The 15,502-nt window shown below is 34.1% G+C and overlaps 1 protein-coding gene across 7 annotated transcripts; it reads left to right on the forward strand.

Annotated features, from left to right (window-relative positions):
• The first annotated feature begins 2,454 nt into the window (after positions 1-2,454).
• Positions 2,455-15,071, forward strand: LOC131594760 (uncharacterized). 7 transcript variants are annotated; one of them, XR_009281503.1, is made up of 9 exons: positions 2,455-2,783; positions 3,896-3,992; positions 6,739-6,839; positions 12,835-12,929; positions 13,013-13,105; positions 13,635-13,778; positions 13,883-13,960; positions 14,547-14,628; positions 14,771-15,071. XR_009281503.1 is itself a non-coding variant. In XM_058866961.1 (8 exons), the coding sequence occupies exons 1-5, from the start codon at positions 2,664-2,666 to the stop codon at positions 13,656-13,658; spliced, it is 435 nt and encodes a 144-aa protein (XP_058722944.1). In that variant the 5' UTR covers positions 2,455-2,663; the 3' UTR covers positions 13,659-13,778; positions 13,883-13,960; positions 14,515-14,628; positions 14,771-15,071. The 7 variants fall into 7 exon arrangements, 5 of the variants coding, with proteins under 5 accessions (XP_058722944.1, XP_058722943.1, XP_058722947.1 ...); XR_009281504.1 differs by lacking the exon at positions 6,739-6,839; XM_058866961.1 differs by lacking the exon at positions 12,835-12,929 and having other exon boundaries at positions 14,515-14,628.
• Positions 15,072-15,502: the final 431 nt, after the last annotated feature.

Here is a 15,502-nt window from a genome sequence, read left to right on the forward strand (position 1 = left end):
ACAACACCCGTACCTAAGATCTCTTCTTTTTGTTTTAAAAACAAAGTTTGGGTTTTTTTCGTTCTTTTCCCTTTTCCTTTGGAAATAATAAAGCGCGGTGGCGACTTTCACTGAAACATTGAGTCGAGTCAACATAATGGCTTCGATCTCAGATTTTCCCCGCTACACTTCCAACATGGGAAATCCCAAAAGATACTTCTTTTTGTCCAATTGTGGTCAACCCCATATCCTTTAATTCTACGTGCTTCACCATAGTCTGTGAATTTTGGCAGGTCACAAACACTATTCCATACTTGAGTCGATGACAATCGAGGGGGAGGTAGATCTTTTACTTTTATTCCTTTACTAAAAGCATCTTTATTCCTTCTAAATTCATGGTTGGTAGGTAAGAACCTACGATGACAGTCAAACCACGAACTTTTCCCACCAAGTTTCAAAGTAAACGCTTTTGTGTGATTCATGCAATGCGGAAATCCCATTTTACCATGTGTACCCCATCCAGACAACATGCCATATGCAGGAGAGTCGTTAATTGTCCACATCAAAGCCACTCGCATATTAAAATTTTGTTTACGAGACACATCATAAGTCCACGCTCCCACCCACAGCCTCTTGAGATCATCAATTAAAGGTTGCAAATAAACATCGATTCCCGCCTTTGGACTCGAAGGTCCCGGAATGATGCATGTCAAAAACATGTAAGGTTTTGTCATGCACATCTCAGGAGAGAGATTGTACGGGGTAACAACAACTAGCCAACAAGAATATGCATTTCCTGAAAAATTATAAGGAGTGAAACCATCTGAGCATAATCCAAGTCGGACATTCCTGGGTTCAAGTGCAAATTCAGGATGAACTCTATCAAAGTGTTTCCATGCCTCGCCATCAGATGGATGTCGCATCATGCCTGAACTAATTCTGTTTGTGTGGTGCCATGCCATTGGGCTTGCACTGTGCATTGATGCAAACATTCTTTGCAACCTAGGTATTATTGGTAGATAGAACATAGATTTCACTACAATGCGATTTTGCCTTTGGTCAACACCTTTACTGCTAACTAAAAACCTTTGACTCTCGCAAAACTTACATTCCTCCAATTCCCCATCATTTGTACCAAACTCGTTGTCATAAAACAACATGCAACCTCTAATGCAACAATTAATCTTTTTTACTTCTAATCCCAACTTCAACACCATCCTCTTTGCATCATAATAACTTGTAGGCATGTTTTCTTTCACAGGAGTCGCGTCCAACATCATTCTCGCAAAGAATTCTAAACACTGATCAGGAACATTCCAATTTGATTTCGCAGCCAAAAGTCTCACACACATTGATAGCTTGGAGTCATAAGACCCCTCAAACAATGGTATAATTATTTCTTTCAACAGCTGATAAAACCTTTGAGTTTTCTCATTCGGGAGCTCTTCTCCATCTAAGTCTTGTGGTTCATCATACGCCACATTCACCCCTAATGCGTCAGTGAACATCTCCTCAACGAGATTAAATTTCTCCTAGCATTGCATATGTGATGAACTACACCCTGGATCAACTCTATTTATATTTGGTTCAATATGTGTTTGACTGCTAGAAGTCTCTCTATTCATCTCCTGCATTGTTTCCCCATTAGATGTCCAAACCCAGTAAATTGGCCTAAAACCCACTCTCTCCAAGTGACGTTTCACTTCACTAGGGTCACTAATAATATTTCTGCAAACACACATTAAACATGGAGACCTTACCCCTCCTTCCCTACGACAACATTCTTGAGCAAATGCATACGAGAGAAAACGCGGCAACTCCTTCCATAAAATGTGGTTTAAGCCCACGTCGTCCAGGAAACATTCTACCATACATCCAACTACGATAGAATTGGTAATGTTCCATATTGCACATGTGAATCATGTTTAATTATATTCAATATATAAACTATATACTTGTTTTTAGTCCTAAAAAAATATTTGTTTTTAAAATATATTTACTTGTTTTTAGTCCTAAAAAAATATATACATGTGAATCATATATAAACTATATACTTGTTTTTAGTCCTAAAATTTTTTTTGTTTTTAAAATATATTTACTTGTTTTTAGTCCTAAACATACATACTTGCTTTTAAAATATATATACACAAAAGCACACAAATTTGTGATATATATATATATATATATATATATATATATATATATATATATATATATATATATATATATATATATATATATTGTATTCTTAGTTATTTTTTAAATTTCATTGATTTTGATAAAAATATTTCTCATAACCTTTTAAATAAAATATTGTATTCTTACTATAATTGTTTTACTGAGTATGTTGTATTCTTACTATAATTGTTTTACTGAGTATGAATTATACATTTTCCTTTTAAAATGTTTATAACACGAGATTATTTATTTCATAAGCGTTAGAAACAATAAAAAAATATTTACAAAAACCAAGGCGGCCATCCCTCACCCTTACTTTCATCCTACAAAAGATAAAACGGATCTACAAAAAGAAAAAAACAAGGCCATATTTCTCTTTCATTTTTCCACCGGATCTATTTCTCCTTTCAACACTTCATATCACCATTGAACAACATAAACCGAATGTATAGCCACCATTGATTCTCATCCAACAACAATATTCTTGTTCTCTCATTTACACAACTATGACTCTGACCGATCCGCACATCTCACGACACCGAGGCGCACAAACCTGCTCTGCAACTGTGAAAGCCCCACTACTACCAAGTCATGATCTCGATCCGTCGTCGCCTTCGAAGCTACCGGTAGTTTGTTTTTTCTTTCAACCATCTTCATTTTGCTTGTATTGCTTTGTGTTGCACTATTTTTGTTAAGAGTGTTCTTCATATATTTGTGCATATTCCATGTGAGAATAAGAGAATTCTTGGGGTTGTTTAAATCAATTTTGATTTTTAGTTTTTAAATGGTGTTTAATAAATTTGTATTAAAAACTCTTTTTGAAAAAAGAATTAAAAAAAATTGTGTATGGCAATCTAAGTTTTTAAAACAGTTTTATAGATAAAAAATAGAAAATCTATTTGAAAATAAAACTGTTTTTGGGATGACAAAATAAAAATAAAACTTTTAGATATTTCATTTTTTAAATTTATTATATTATATTAAATAATTAAAAATAAAAGAAATAAAGAAAATTATGTGTCAGTATAGATAAAAATTAGTAATAATATAATTTAAATATTAATTAATATGTTTTATAACTTAAATAGTACCTTATTGTTTAGAGAAAAATTTTGTTCTTTTAAACTGCAGTTATAATTAAAAATAGAGTGGTTTTTATTAAAATAAAATATAATATTATAAGGGCTTAATAATTAAAAAGCAGTTGAAAAAATTAAACAAATTTTATAAGATAGCATTATTGTCAGAAACTTTTTTTATTATTACTAGATAATAACATAAATATAAATATACATGTAGTGTGTTGAACACAAGCTGAAATTTCAATGTATATGGCTTATACAAAGTTTTATGAGAGTAATGTTGTGCTCTGTGTTCCACTGATGTTGGAGTGTTTTTAATCATTTTGGTTCAACTTATTGATGAAAAGATAAATTTGCGCATTTTCATGTGAGAATAAGAGATTTCTTGTCTTTATTTAAGTAAGTATTGTTGTAAATAATTTCCAATGAGGTTGGTAGATTATTTTCCTTTTACTTTACGTTACGATTTCAGGAGTTTATCTTAGCCGCTGCCTTACTTTATTTTGTTCTCTCTTTCTATTTTGCTTAATTTATATTCACTCAAATCAATCCACACTAATAGGTTGGCCCAACCGATCCAAACCAACCCACTCTTATAATTTTATTGAATAATTTATAGTTTTTTATTATTTTACCACTGTTATTTAATTTTGCAGGACCTGAGTGTTCTACTATTGGAGCATTTGGTCAGCATGAGTCTTTTAAACCCACAATCAAAAGATCAAAAAGTATTTGGTCAGAGCTCGACTAAAGGTGATTTTTACTTCAATTTAAATTTGCAATCTTTTAAACTTTTGTGTTTTTTGTGGATTAGATTCATAACATTTAACATTTTTAATAAAATTTAGGAGTACTTATTGGTTTTTATTTATATTTTTTAATTATAGATAGTTCATTTAAAATTTATCTAATTAAATGACTTTAACTTCAAATTGAAAGAGAATAAAAAATAAATAGTTTGGAGATTTTAGTCAACGGGAGTGCGACGAAAGATTTTTCGGCCCACAGAGGTTTGCGTCAAGGTGATCCTTTGTCGCCTTTCTTATTCGTGCTTGCTATGGAAGGTTTGACCGCTTTAGTCAAAAATTCGGTGAAAGTGGGGGATTTTAAACCATTCAAATTTGGAGAGGAGGACTATGTAGACATTCTTCAATTTGCAGACGATACCGTTATCCTTGTAGAACCGACTTGTGACAACCTTTGGAGTATGAAAGCGATTTTAAGGGGTTTCGAACTCATTTCGGGTTTGAAAATTAACTTTTCCAAGAGTAATATTATAGGAGTGCATATTAGTGACTGGATGATGCATATGGCAACATCGTTTCTAGCATGCAAGAAAGGTAATGTTCTGTTCAAGTTTCTTGGCATTTGGGTGGGTATCAATCCTAGAAGGAAGAAGGGGTGGAAGGAGGTTCTATCTCATATCAAAATTAGACTTTCGACTTGGAAAGGTAGAAATATCTCCATTGGAGGTAGGTTGATTCTTATCAATTCAGTTCTAAATGCTATTCCAACGTTCACTCTTTCTTTTTATAAGGCTCCTAAGAAGATCATCCAAGAGATAAGAGGGCTTCAAAGCAACTTTTTATGGAGTGGCAATGTTAGCAAGAGAGGTATTCATTGGATCAAATGGGATGTTGTTTGCAAACAAAAAGCAAAGGTGGATTAGGGATTAGGGATGTCAAAGAAATGAATAGAGCATTACTTTAAAAATGGAAGTGGAGGATTCTAAGGGAGAAAAATGTCATTTGGAGTATATTTCTAGAGGTGAGGTATCATAATCCTAGATTGATTGTTCAAGTGTCTAGTGGAGGTGGTATAAACAAAGACGATTCTATTTGGTGGAGGGACGTGATCCAAAACGATTTAAATCCGGATATCTTTGATGAAGGTTTCTCCGGTTGTGTGAAAAGCATTTTAAACAAGGGAGACAACATTCTTTTTTGGCATAGTATTTGGTTGGGAGATCAATCTCTTCGCGGAATATTCCCGGAATTGTATGATAGATCAACCAAAAAACTGTGCACGGTGGAGCATATATCGCAATTCATGGATGGCGTTGATTTGTGGAACTCTTATAAGCTTTTTGCAGAGGCGGAAATCGCTGCCAACAACTCTGTTCTGCAGCTATCTACAGTCGAAGCTACTGCTGGTGCGGACTCAGTGGGGCTGCAGTCGCAGGCAGCGGTGCTGGCCCAGTCACTGCACGACTACTGGCAGCATGTTAGGAGGGATCAAAACGCGGAGGACTTGCATGTTTGGATTCTGAACGGGAACGGCGAGTTTTTGGTCTCGAGCTTAACAAGCTTATCGGAGGATAACTCAGACTTCGCTTGGATTATGGACAAGGTAAACAATATGAGAGTCATTTGGAACCTGTCGTTACCGCTTAGAATAAAGGTGTTCTCTTGGAGATTTTTTGCTAAAAGAATTCCTGTCAAAGACCTTATGCTACAGTGGGGTGTTTCCAATTTTCCAACGTATGTTTGCGTTTTTTGTTCGGCTCAACCGAAAAGTTTGGAACACTTGTTTTTTGATTGTTTGATCTCTAAAGAGGTGTGGGAAGAATATTTATTTCGATGGGAGAAGCTAGCCATATTTCTTTTCAAGATTTCATGTGTTTTGAGTCTATTCAAAACAAGGTGAAGAATTCCAAAATCAAGGCCTCGATTAATGTTATTTGTATAGCCACTGTTTGGAGCTTGTGGATAATGAGAAATTCTATTATTTTCGAGGATAAATCGTATAGTTTTGATGAGGTGTTTTCTAATACTTTGTTTCTCTCTTGGAGATGGTTAGGTTTATCTCATAAATTAGCTCAGGATAGTTTTTATGTCTGGTACAAGAGACTTTTGGATTGTTTCAAGTATAATTAGTTTCCTGTGATGTAAAGGTTGCACCCCTAGTGCGATTTCTTTTAATCATTTGCCTATTGAAAAAAAATAGTTTGAAGATTGAAAAAACATTAGAGAAACAAAATAAATACTATTATCAAACTAGAACATACAAAAATGAATGAAACCAATGCCTGAATCAGAAGAAGGTGAACTATAATTTAATGACACTAATAATAGATAGTTACATTATAATTTAACAAAATTAATATTAAACTTTATATCAAATCTAACTTAATTGTTTGTTTTTTATGTCAAAATATATATACATATATCAAGTAACTATTTTTAAGTTATAAAACATAAGATAGAGACAAAAATTAAATAGTTTTAAAATAGAAAAAAAAAGTTAGCAAGTAAAAATAGAGAGACCAGAATTATTTTTTGGTAAGAGAAGAATATTTCTGTACTATAATCTTTGTTTTGCAATTTATATTAAATATCATTGGTATTTTTAAAAAAGTTTAAAGACATTTACTATTAAAATAAGAAAACTATAAGATAATTTATAGAAGGCTAATTTACCAGCATTTAGAAAAAAAAATTAAAAAAACACGGATGATATATTTTCTCTCTCTATTTTTTATATTTATTTAATTTTCTAGGACCTAGAGGCTCTACTGTTGGAGGAGGAGCATTCGGTCAACACGGCCCTTTCATGCCCACCATGAGGGGTTTGATAAAAAATAGTACAGCTGAAATAAAGGTAATTTTACTTAACAGAAATGCTATTCTTACACCAATTCCTACACCTACACCGTATGTACGGACGACACTGTTCATGTACGGATGATACTGTTCATGTACGGACGAATACTATTCATGTACGGCGTGAATACTATTCATGTACGGACATTTATTTTTAATACCTGAACGTGCATTAACCAACTTCATTACTGCATTAACCAAATTTTTACACTGCATTAACCAAGTTTGATGACTGCTAAAAATTATTTTTTATACATGGATTTTGCATTAACCAACTTTATTACTGCATTAACCAAATTTTTACACAGCATTAACCAAGTTTGGTGATTGCTAAAAATTATTTTTAATACCTGAATGTTGCATTAACTAACTTTATTACTGCATTAACCAAATTTTTACACTACATTAACCAAATACGATGAACAGTGTTTGGTGTAAATATTTAATGTAATAAATAGTGTAAGAATAGCATTACTCTTTTACTTAAACAACTTGATTTTTCTTTTAGTTGTAAGGCTTGATTTTTCAACCGGAATACAATTTTAGATTTACGAAAACTTTTAGTATAGTAGCAAGTGAAGTGATAAAACTATTTATTTTATTGTTTTTATTTAACATATATATTATTATATTATTATTATTATTAAAAAATTTTATACTAAATAACGTAAAATAATGAACGACATCTCTCCTTAGCTAAATTAAACACCATGTTAAATTTCATATGTATAATTATTATTATTTTTTTTTAATAAGCAATTGATTGAACAGCTCGCACTAGGGGTGCAACCCTTACAAAAAAACACCAAGCACTAAAGACTGCTTGTGTCGGATAAAGGAAGTTTAAACCACTCATAATAGGTTGGTGTAAACTTAGTATATCCGCTATACAACCATCTCCAAGAAAGAAAAACAATGTTAGAACAAATAACATCGAAGCAAAACTCCTCCCCCTTGAAGATAATAGCATTCCTCATAAACCAAATGCTCCAAATAGTAGCCACCCAAACAAAATTGATTAAAATTCTTCGCTTGCGACAATTCACCTTTTCTTGAATAACATCGAAACAAAGAAACTCCTCCACATTAATCGCCTCCGAAATTCCAAGCCAAATAAAAACATGTTTCCAAATTATTTTCACCTCTTGACAGGTGAAAAAAAGATGAGAAGATGATTCAACGGAAGAACCACACATCACACAATCCGGGCTCGATACATTAGCAACACCTCTTTTCAATAATTGATCTCTAGTAGGAAGCCGATCAATAAAGAATCTCCAAGCAAAGACCTTAATCTTGGGTGGTAGTTTTAGCTCCCACATCACTTTCAAGGGATTAATCAAATGATAATCCCATGCAAAAGATTTGGCGCTATCAATCACGTGAGTGATGCTCGCAACGGTGAAATCCTTATACTCGTCTAAAGACCACTCAAAAGTGTCGCAACCATTCTCACTAGGCGTGAATCCCCGAATGCGGTCGCAAAACCGAGTCCAATTTGGACTGGCTGCTGCCGCGGCTGTGTTGGAGAAGCCGTGAGTAGCTCCGGCTGAAAAAAGGCCTCCAAAATCCCACCTAACCGAACCTTCTATCCGCACTAACACCTCCGCCACCGTACAATGCTTCCAATTTGACAATTCATACAAGTCCGGAAATTCCGTGCAAAGAGATTGTTCTCCCAACCAATTATTAAGCCAAAAAAGAACATCCATTCCATTTTTGCAAGAGCAATTGAAACATCCGGAGAAACCGTTATCAATAATGTTATCCAACAAATTTTCCGTGCACATATCTCTCCACCAAATGGAATCATCACTTCTATGAAAAACACCCCCAACCTCTTGAATTCTTGTTTTATGACAAGCATACCTCACCTTAAAGAATCTTTGCCAAATAGCATCATTATCATGAAGGATTCTCCACTTCCATTTCAAAAGGAGAGCTTTGTTCATTTCTCTTACATCTCTAACCCCCAAACCACCCTTCTCCTTTGGCCTACACACCACCTCCCACTTAACCCAATGAATGCTCCTATTTTCAAACTTCCCACTCCATAAAAACTCACTTTGGATTTTCCTTATTGTTTTGGCGATGTTCCCGGGAATCTTGAAAAAGGAGAGAGTAAAAATAGGAATGGAATTCAAAACCGAATTGATTAAAGTTACTCTACAACCCATTGAAATGTTTCTTCCCTTCCACGAGGAAAGCCGCCTCTTTATATTATTGACCACTTCCAACCACACCTTCTTCCTTCTAGGATTGTCCCCCACCATGATTCCAAGAAACTTGAAAGGAGCCACCCCTTTCTTGCAAGAGAGAAAAGTCAATGCGGCATTCATGTACCACTCACCAACATTCACCCCTATAATATTGCTTTTGGAAAAATTAATCCTCAACCCGGAAACCAATTCAAACCCTCTCAAAATCACCTTCATATTCCAAATATTATCACAAGACGCTTCACCGAGGATTATAGTGTCATCCGCAAATTGTAAAATGTCCACACTATCGGTCTCCCCGTACATAAAAGTTTTGAAGTTCCCCACCTCTACCGACTTCTTCACTAAAGCGGTCAATCCTTCCATGGCAATAACAAAGAGAAAAGGAGACAAAGGATCACCTTGTCTTAATCCTCTTTGCACCTTAAACTCTTTAGTAGCGCTTCCATTAACCAACACGGACATGTGATTGTTGAAAATACAAGCATCCATCCACTTCATCCACCTAGATCCAAAACCCATCCTCAACAAAGTTTCTCTAAGGTATTGCCAAGATACGGAATCATACGCCTTTTCAAAGTCCACCTTGAGAATGAGACAACTACGTTTCTTCCTCCTCGTCCAATCTAAAATTTCATTGACCAAAAGAACACCATCCATCATATTCCTTCCCGGAACAAAAGCGGTTTGATTGGTAGACACCAAATTCCCAATGACCTCCTTCAATCTAGCCGCTAAAATTTTCACAATGATTTTGTAGATGCTACCCACCAAACAAATGGGACGATACTCGCCTAAAGATTGAGGGTTGTTGGTTTTTGGAATCAAAGCAAGGAAAGATGAAGTGATAGATTTCACAAGAGAACCTTTAAGATAAAAGTCATTGCACATTTTCAAAACGTCAACCCGAATCACGCTCCAAAACCTCTTGAAGAAATCTAAAGAATATCCATCCGGGCCGGCACTTTTGTTGCCATCACAAGCCCAAATGGCCTCCCTAATTTCCAACTCCGAGAAAGGGCGCTCTACACTCAATCCCTCCGCTACATGAAGCTTCTTCAACTCCAAACCACTAAGGTTCGGCCTCCCCTCCTCGGGATCCTCGAAGAAAGATTTGAAATGATTAAAAGTAAAGTCTTTTACCTCATTAACATCCTCGATCACACCTCTACTAGACAAAAGAGAGCACAAAGAATTCCTCCGTCTTCTCTCTTTAAGAGAATTATGAAAGTACCTCGTGTTGCAATCACCTTCGGCAAGCCACAATTGTCTTGACTTTAAGCGAAGAAAACCTTCTTTCTTATTAATATTGTCCCAAAACATAATTGCCGCCTTAGATCTTTTTACCACCTCCTCCTCCGGAACATTACCTCCTTATTCCATAAAGACAATTTGAGTTTTAGAGCCTTCATTTTTTCAACAAGACAATAGTCCCCCCTACCCTTCACCTCCAAAGAGTTCCACTCCCTCTCCACAAAAGAGAAAAAGTCCTTGTGACTAAACCAAAGATTATTGAATCTAAAAGGTTTGGGTCCCCAATTCCTTTTGTTGTCACGAATCCAAATGGGAGCATGATCCGATACATCTCTTCCTCCTATAGATTGTCCTTCAACCTTCCAATCATCAATGAAGGAAGGAGTCAACATGAATCTATCCAATCTACTCATCGCGCTACCACACTTATTAGACCAAGTGAACTTCCCTCCAATCGTGGGTGGATCCACCAACTCCATCTCTTTAATGAAATCTTTAAAGTCGTCCATCTCCCTTTTATAATTCTTCTTCGAAACACCTACTCTCTCCTCCGGAGAAGTAACCATATTGAAGTCCCCTCCCAAACACCAAGAGCCAACAACACTCCTCCTCTTCAAATCCACAAGCTTCCTCCATGAGTTCATTCGGACGTTATGATCACAAGAAGCATATATGTTGATGAAATATATTCTTTTGTTATCCTTTTCCATACACACACCTAAATAACTATCTCCACGAAAACTGTAAATGAGATTGAACAAATCTTTCTTCCACATAATAAGAATACCTCCCGCTGACCCTACGGCCTCTAAGTGAGACCACTCCACCCACTCATCACCCCACAACTCCTCAACCTGTTGATGATCTACATCCCTCAACTTGGTTTCTTGAATAAAAGCTACATCCACCCTACCTCTCTGAATATTAAAACCGATTCTCTTCCTCTTCACCCTCTTACCTCCTCCTCTGATGTTAAGAGAGAAAATAATCATTTCAACCCGTTGATAGACTCCTTCAAAGACTCCTTCTCTTTGTGACCCCTTAACTCCATCTCCTCCAATTTTTTTATTGGTTTGCAAAATTCAGAGTTAGCGATCCCCAACATGTTCATAGACTTCCATAACCCCTCAGATGAAGCTCCTATGCCTCTCTTTAGAACTCTACCATTGCAGTTCCTCACATCCGAATCCGTAAGAGAATTGTTTGAAAAAGAATGCTCCTCAATAAAATCTCCTTTGTCAGTCCTCTGTTCGGCCTCTGCTTGCAAAGGAAACAACAAATCTGGAGGATAGCAGAAATTATCCACCCTCTCACCCAAGTTGAAAATCTCCCTCATATGCTTTCTCACCTTCCTGGAGTTTTTCAATTTAAAGCATTGATCGTCAAAAGACAAAACCTCTCCCACGCCTTTTTCCATTCCTACGTGCATGGATAAGCCCTCCTCCAATAGAGTGTTCTCCTTTTGTGAAGCCCCGGGTCCCACCGAAATACAAGCAGAATTAATTAAATTAATAGGATTAATTTTATCACTAGGCGACAAAACTGATCCAAGTGCGTTAATTTTTGAAAATCCACAATTGTTTCTTTCCAAAAAAACCTTCTGGGCCGCCCCCCCATTAACGTTTGGCCCACCAATAGCATGGCCCACAGCGCCCTTTACACAACTAGGGTTAGTGCCACCCTCTACCTCTCTCTTCTGCTTAGCCGTTTCTGTACCTCCTTTACTCTCCTTCCCAGAAATGTCAACAAACCCTGTACCCACCACCCTACTTTCACTTGAAAAACTATCTGAGCCATCCTGAACTATCTTCTCTGACATTGAAACACCCCCTTTGTAGCTAGAATCCTTAACGCCCTCACCGAGAATCCTACCACCCTACACCTGAACCATAGACTTCCCTGCTCCTCTGACATCTCTCTGGGAAACTGTTCCAAATTCGTCCACCCACGCGCTATCAACATCTTCCTCCTCCACCTCCTCCGATTCTCTCTCCGCCATGGATTCTGAGTCACCTGTGTCCTCCGATGACATTATATAAAATTATGTTTTTATATAATCAACTTCGATGATATTATATAAAATTTATGATATAAAATTTTCTTAAGTTTTTTTATTTATGCAAACTTATTACTTATAGCTATAAATTTGCTAAACAAATATTAATATATTAGTTGTTAATTTAGACTAATATGTTGGGTTATATTAAAAAACTTTATAGAGTTTGATTATTTCTCCTTGTTTAATTTTTTTAATTAAAAAAATTAAAATTTGAATAATTATGTTTGATTACTTAATTAATAAAATTAATTTTTGTACTAATTTATTTTTACAAAACTATAGGTACAATTTTTTAGTTAATAATTATGGCTCTTTCTAATATTTAGACAAAAATCAACACTTTTTCTTACAACAAGTGCAAAATTCGACATTTATTATTAATAAAACTATCTATGTAATATCATTTTATTAGTACTAATTAAGTCTTTGATAAAAGTTATCGTAAAATATTATTATTACAGTGGCAAACATGCTTATCTTGATTCTCCTGCTGGGGTGAGTTTTTCTTACTCCACCAACAGTTATGACTATTTGCTTGTTCCTTATGAAATGAGAGGTAATAAACTTAAAATTTAGCAATTTTTATATTATTTTATCAATGCTATAAATTTTATCATTACTAACTCTTGTGATTTCCAGGAAGGGATCACCTTGTTTTCCTTCAGCATTGGTTCAACAAATTCCCAGATTTCAAGACCAATGAATTCTTCATGGCAGGAGAGGGCTATGCAGGTAATATTTGTGTTTAATGATTTTTTATTTTATTTTTGGATTTTGTTTATTAATGATTCTTTATTTGATTGTCTTCAAGTAACTTTACATCTCAACTTGCACAACTCATTCTCGAAACCAAATCCAAAATAAATTTAAAGGGGATTGTTGTGAGTAAAAAAGTTTTTCATTTTAATAATTATTAGAATAAAAATAATTTCTTCATTTTCTTTCGAAGGACATGGAAAATCATTTTTGTACAATACTGGTTTTTCTTTAGTACGATGGAAAAAAAATTTTAGAATTTTCAAACCGTGCAAGATAGATTTTTTTTTATTAATATAATATATTTTTCGTAAATATTTGTTGTAAATAGCTTTAACATGCTAATATAATATATATGACAAAATATGTGAAAAACTAACACCACCATTAGTAGTAGCCAATGAACAAATAAATTTGTGACTCTCTTTATTTTATTAGATGATAAATAGATTTTAATACTATATATGAAAAATAACAGACTTATTTAATGGTTTTTTTTTTTCAGATAAGAAATACTCTTTTGGAGTAAGATAATGACTATAACTCCACGGATGATTTATGTGGTCATGCTTCTATTAGAAAGGAGTATATCACTAAAAAAAAATATAGTGAAGCTTGCGAGGATACTAATACAAAGATGTCCATTGAGGTGTGTAAGGAATATATGGATTTTCTTAAAAGGATATTTTCATGTATATTTGTTTTAATAATATTTCACTTTATTAACTTGAGTTTACATTTCATCATGTGCAGGTGAATGGTTATACTAACACATTCAATGTGTATGCTAACACTTGCCTAGCCCCTCGAGAAAATGAAAGTTACCTACAGGTATATATAATTTTTTTTCGAATTCTTTAAGTTTAAATTACCATTTATAAATTTGTTTTTAATGTTATTCTTATGCCTATTCTTTTTCGTTGTTTAGTAAACAGAAGATAAAACTTATGCATACATGAATAAACAAGGAACTAATGCATACATGAATAAACAAGGAACATTAAAATCTTTACATGCATAGCCGGTAGGGATTTAAAAATGGTCCATTTGCGACCAATAAGTTTTTTCATTGACATAAATATTTTGTTATATGGTTATAGTTTTTTTTTTTATTTTTAAATTGATTAGAAAAATTAAGTAAGCAACTTTCCTTTGATTTTATTTAATTGCATTGATTTCTTTAAGTATTAGGGTTCACTTCTATAATCCCTATGAGCAGTTCAACCCAACCATCACTTTACTAGAGACACTTGTTAGCTCAGGTGTTAGGGTACTAGTATTTATATTTAGGTAATATTGTAATACTATATTTTTATTTCATCTACTACTAATCTATTTAATATTTAATTCTTTTGACTATAAGCAAAGTTGTTTTTTCCTTGCAGTGGTGATACTGATTTTGTCATTCCATTTATAGGGACATGGTCTTTAATACGTGAAAAGGTGAAAGATTTTCGATTCAGACAAGGGATTATCAAACCTGGTTTCAAGGTTGTCAGGTAAAATATTTGTCCTATTTAAGTGTAAGAAATTTGATGTGTACGAATGTTTAGGCATAACTATTTTTTATCTTCTTTTTTACCCTTTAATTATCACTTAATTGCCTATAAAACTAACTTATTTTGATATTTGGTTTGTAAGATCGTTGGACGGACCAAAGTTTTTCAAGACATCCTAACACATGCTACAATATTAGGAGAAGGTCATCCAGTTGGAGTTTCTTAACTGAAGAATACGCTTCTGATGCTGAAGACTTTTTTAGAAGGAAAACCACTGCCAGAAAGTCACCCTTTTACTTTTAAGAATAGGCACAAAAGTTAATAAATTAGTGATGTTTGAAAAATTCTATTAGACCGTCATTATTGTGCAAAAATAAAAATTCTCTTGCTGTTTTTTTTTAATTTATTGTTTGATTAAACTATTTAGAGAATAATTTGGTGTAGATATAAGAGTTTTTTTTGTGCAGTTAGAGACTTAAGTACACAACCAACCATGTAATTATCATTACAACAACCACTAATTATCATCAAGTACACAACAAACCATGTAATTATCATTACAACAACAACTAATTATCATTACAACAACTAAGTCACAATCTTCATAACAACAGAATCAATTAAGGAGAAAAATAATCATAATATCAAGTTCAAGATCATATGTGAAACAAGGTTCATAACATGCAGATATTTAAATCTGAACAAAATGTGAACTAGTTTCCAACTACAAAGTACCCATTCAAAAGAAACAAGATCTTAGTAGTTGAGTCAAATTTACAAACATGAGCAATGAATGAGATATTCCACTGAAGGTTGTAAGGCTCCCTAAGTAACCAGTCGTTATTTTTATGGCTAAATGCTCTGACATGTGAAA

This window comes from Vicia villosa, linkage group LG4 (genome assembly GCF_029867415.1).
Source record: "Vicia villosa cultivar HV-30 ecotype Madison, WI linkage group LG4, Vvil1.0, whole genome shotgun sequence".
NCBI lineage: Eukaryota > Viridiplantae > Streptophyta > Magnoliopsida > Fabales > Fabaceae > Vicia > Vicia villosa.

Bases quoted from the DNA above. Each gene is read 5' to 3' on its own strand.
- LOC131594760 (XM_058866961.1), top strand. From the start codon at position 2,664: ATGACTCTGACCGATCCGCACATCTCACGACACCGAGGCGCACAAACC. The intron at 3,993-6,738 runs GTGATTTTTACT...TTAATTTTCTAG, and splicing joins TGGTCAGAGCTCGACTAAAG to GACCTAGAGGCTCTACTGTT. The intron at 13,106-13,634 runs GTAATATTTGTG...TTTTTTTTTCAG, and splicing joins GGCAGGAGAGGGCTATGCAG to ATAAGAAATACTCTTTTGGA.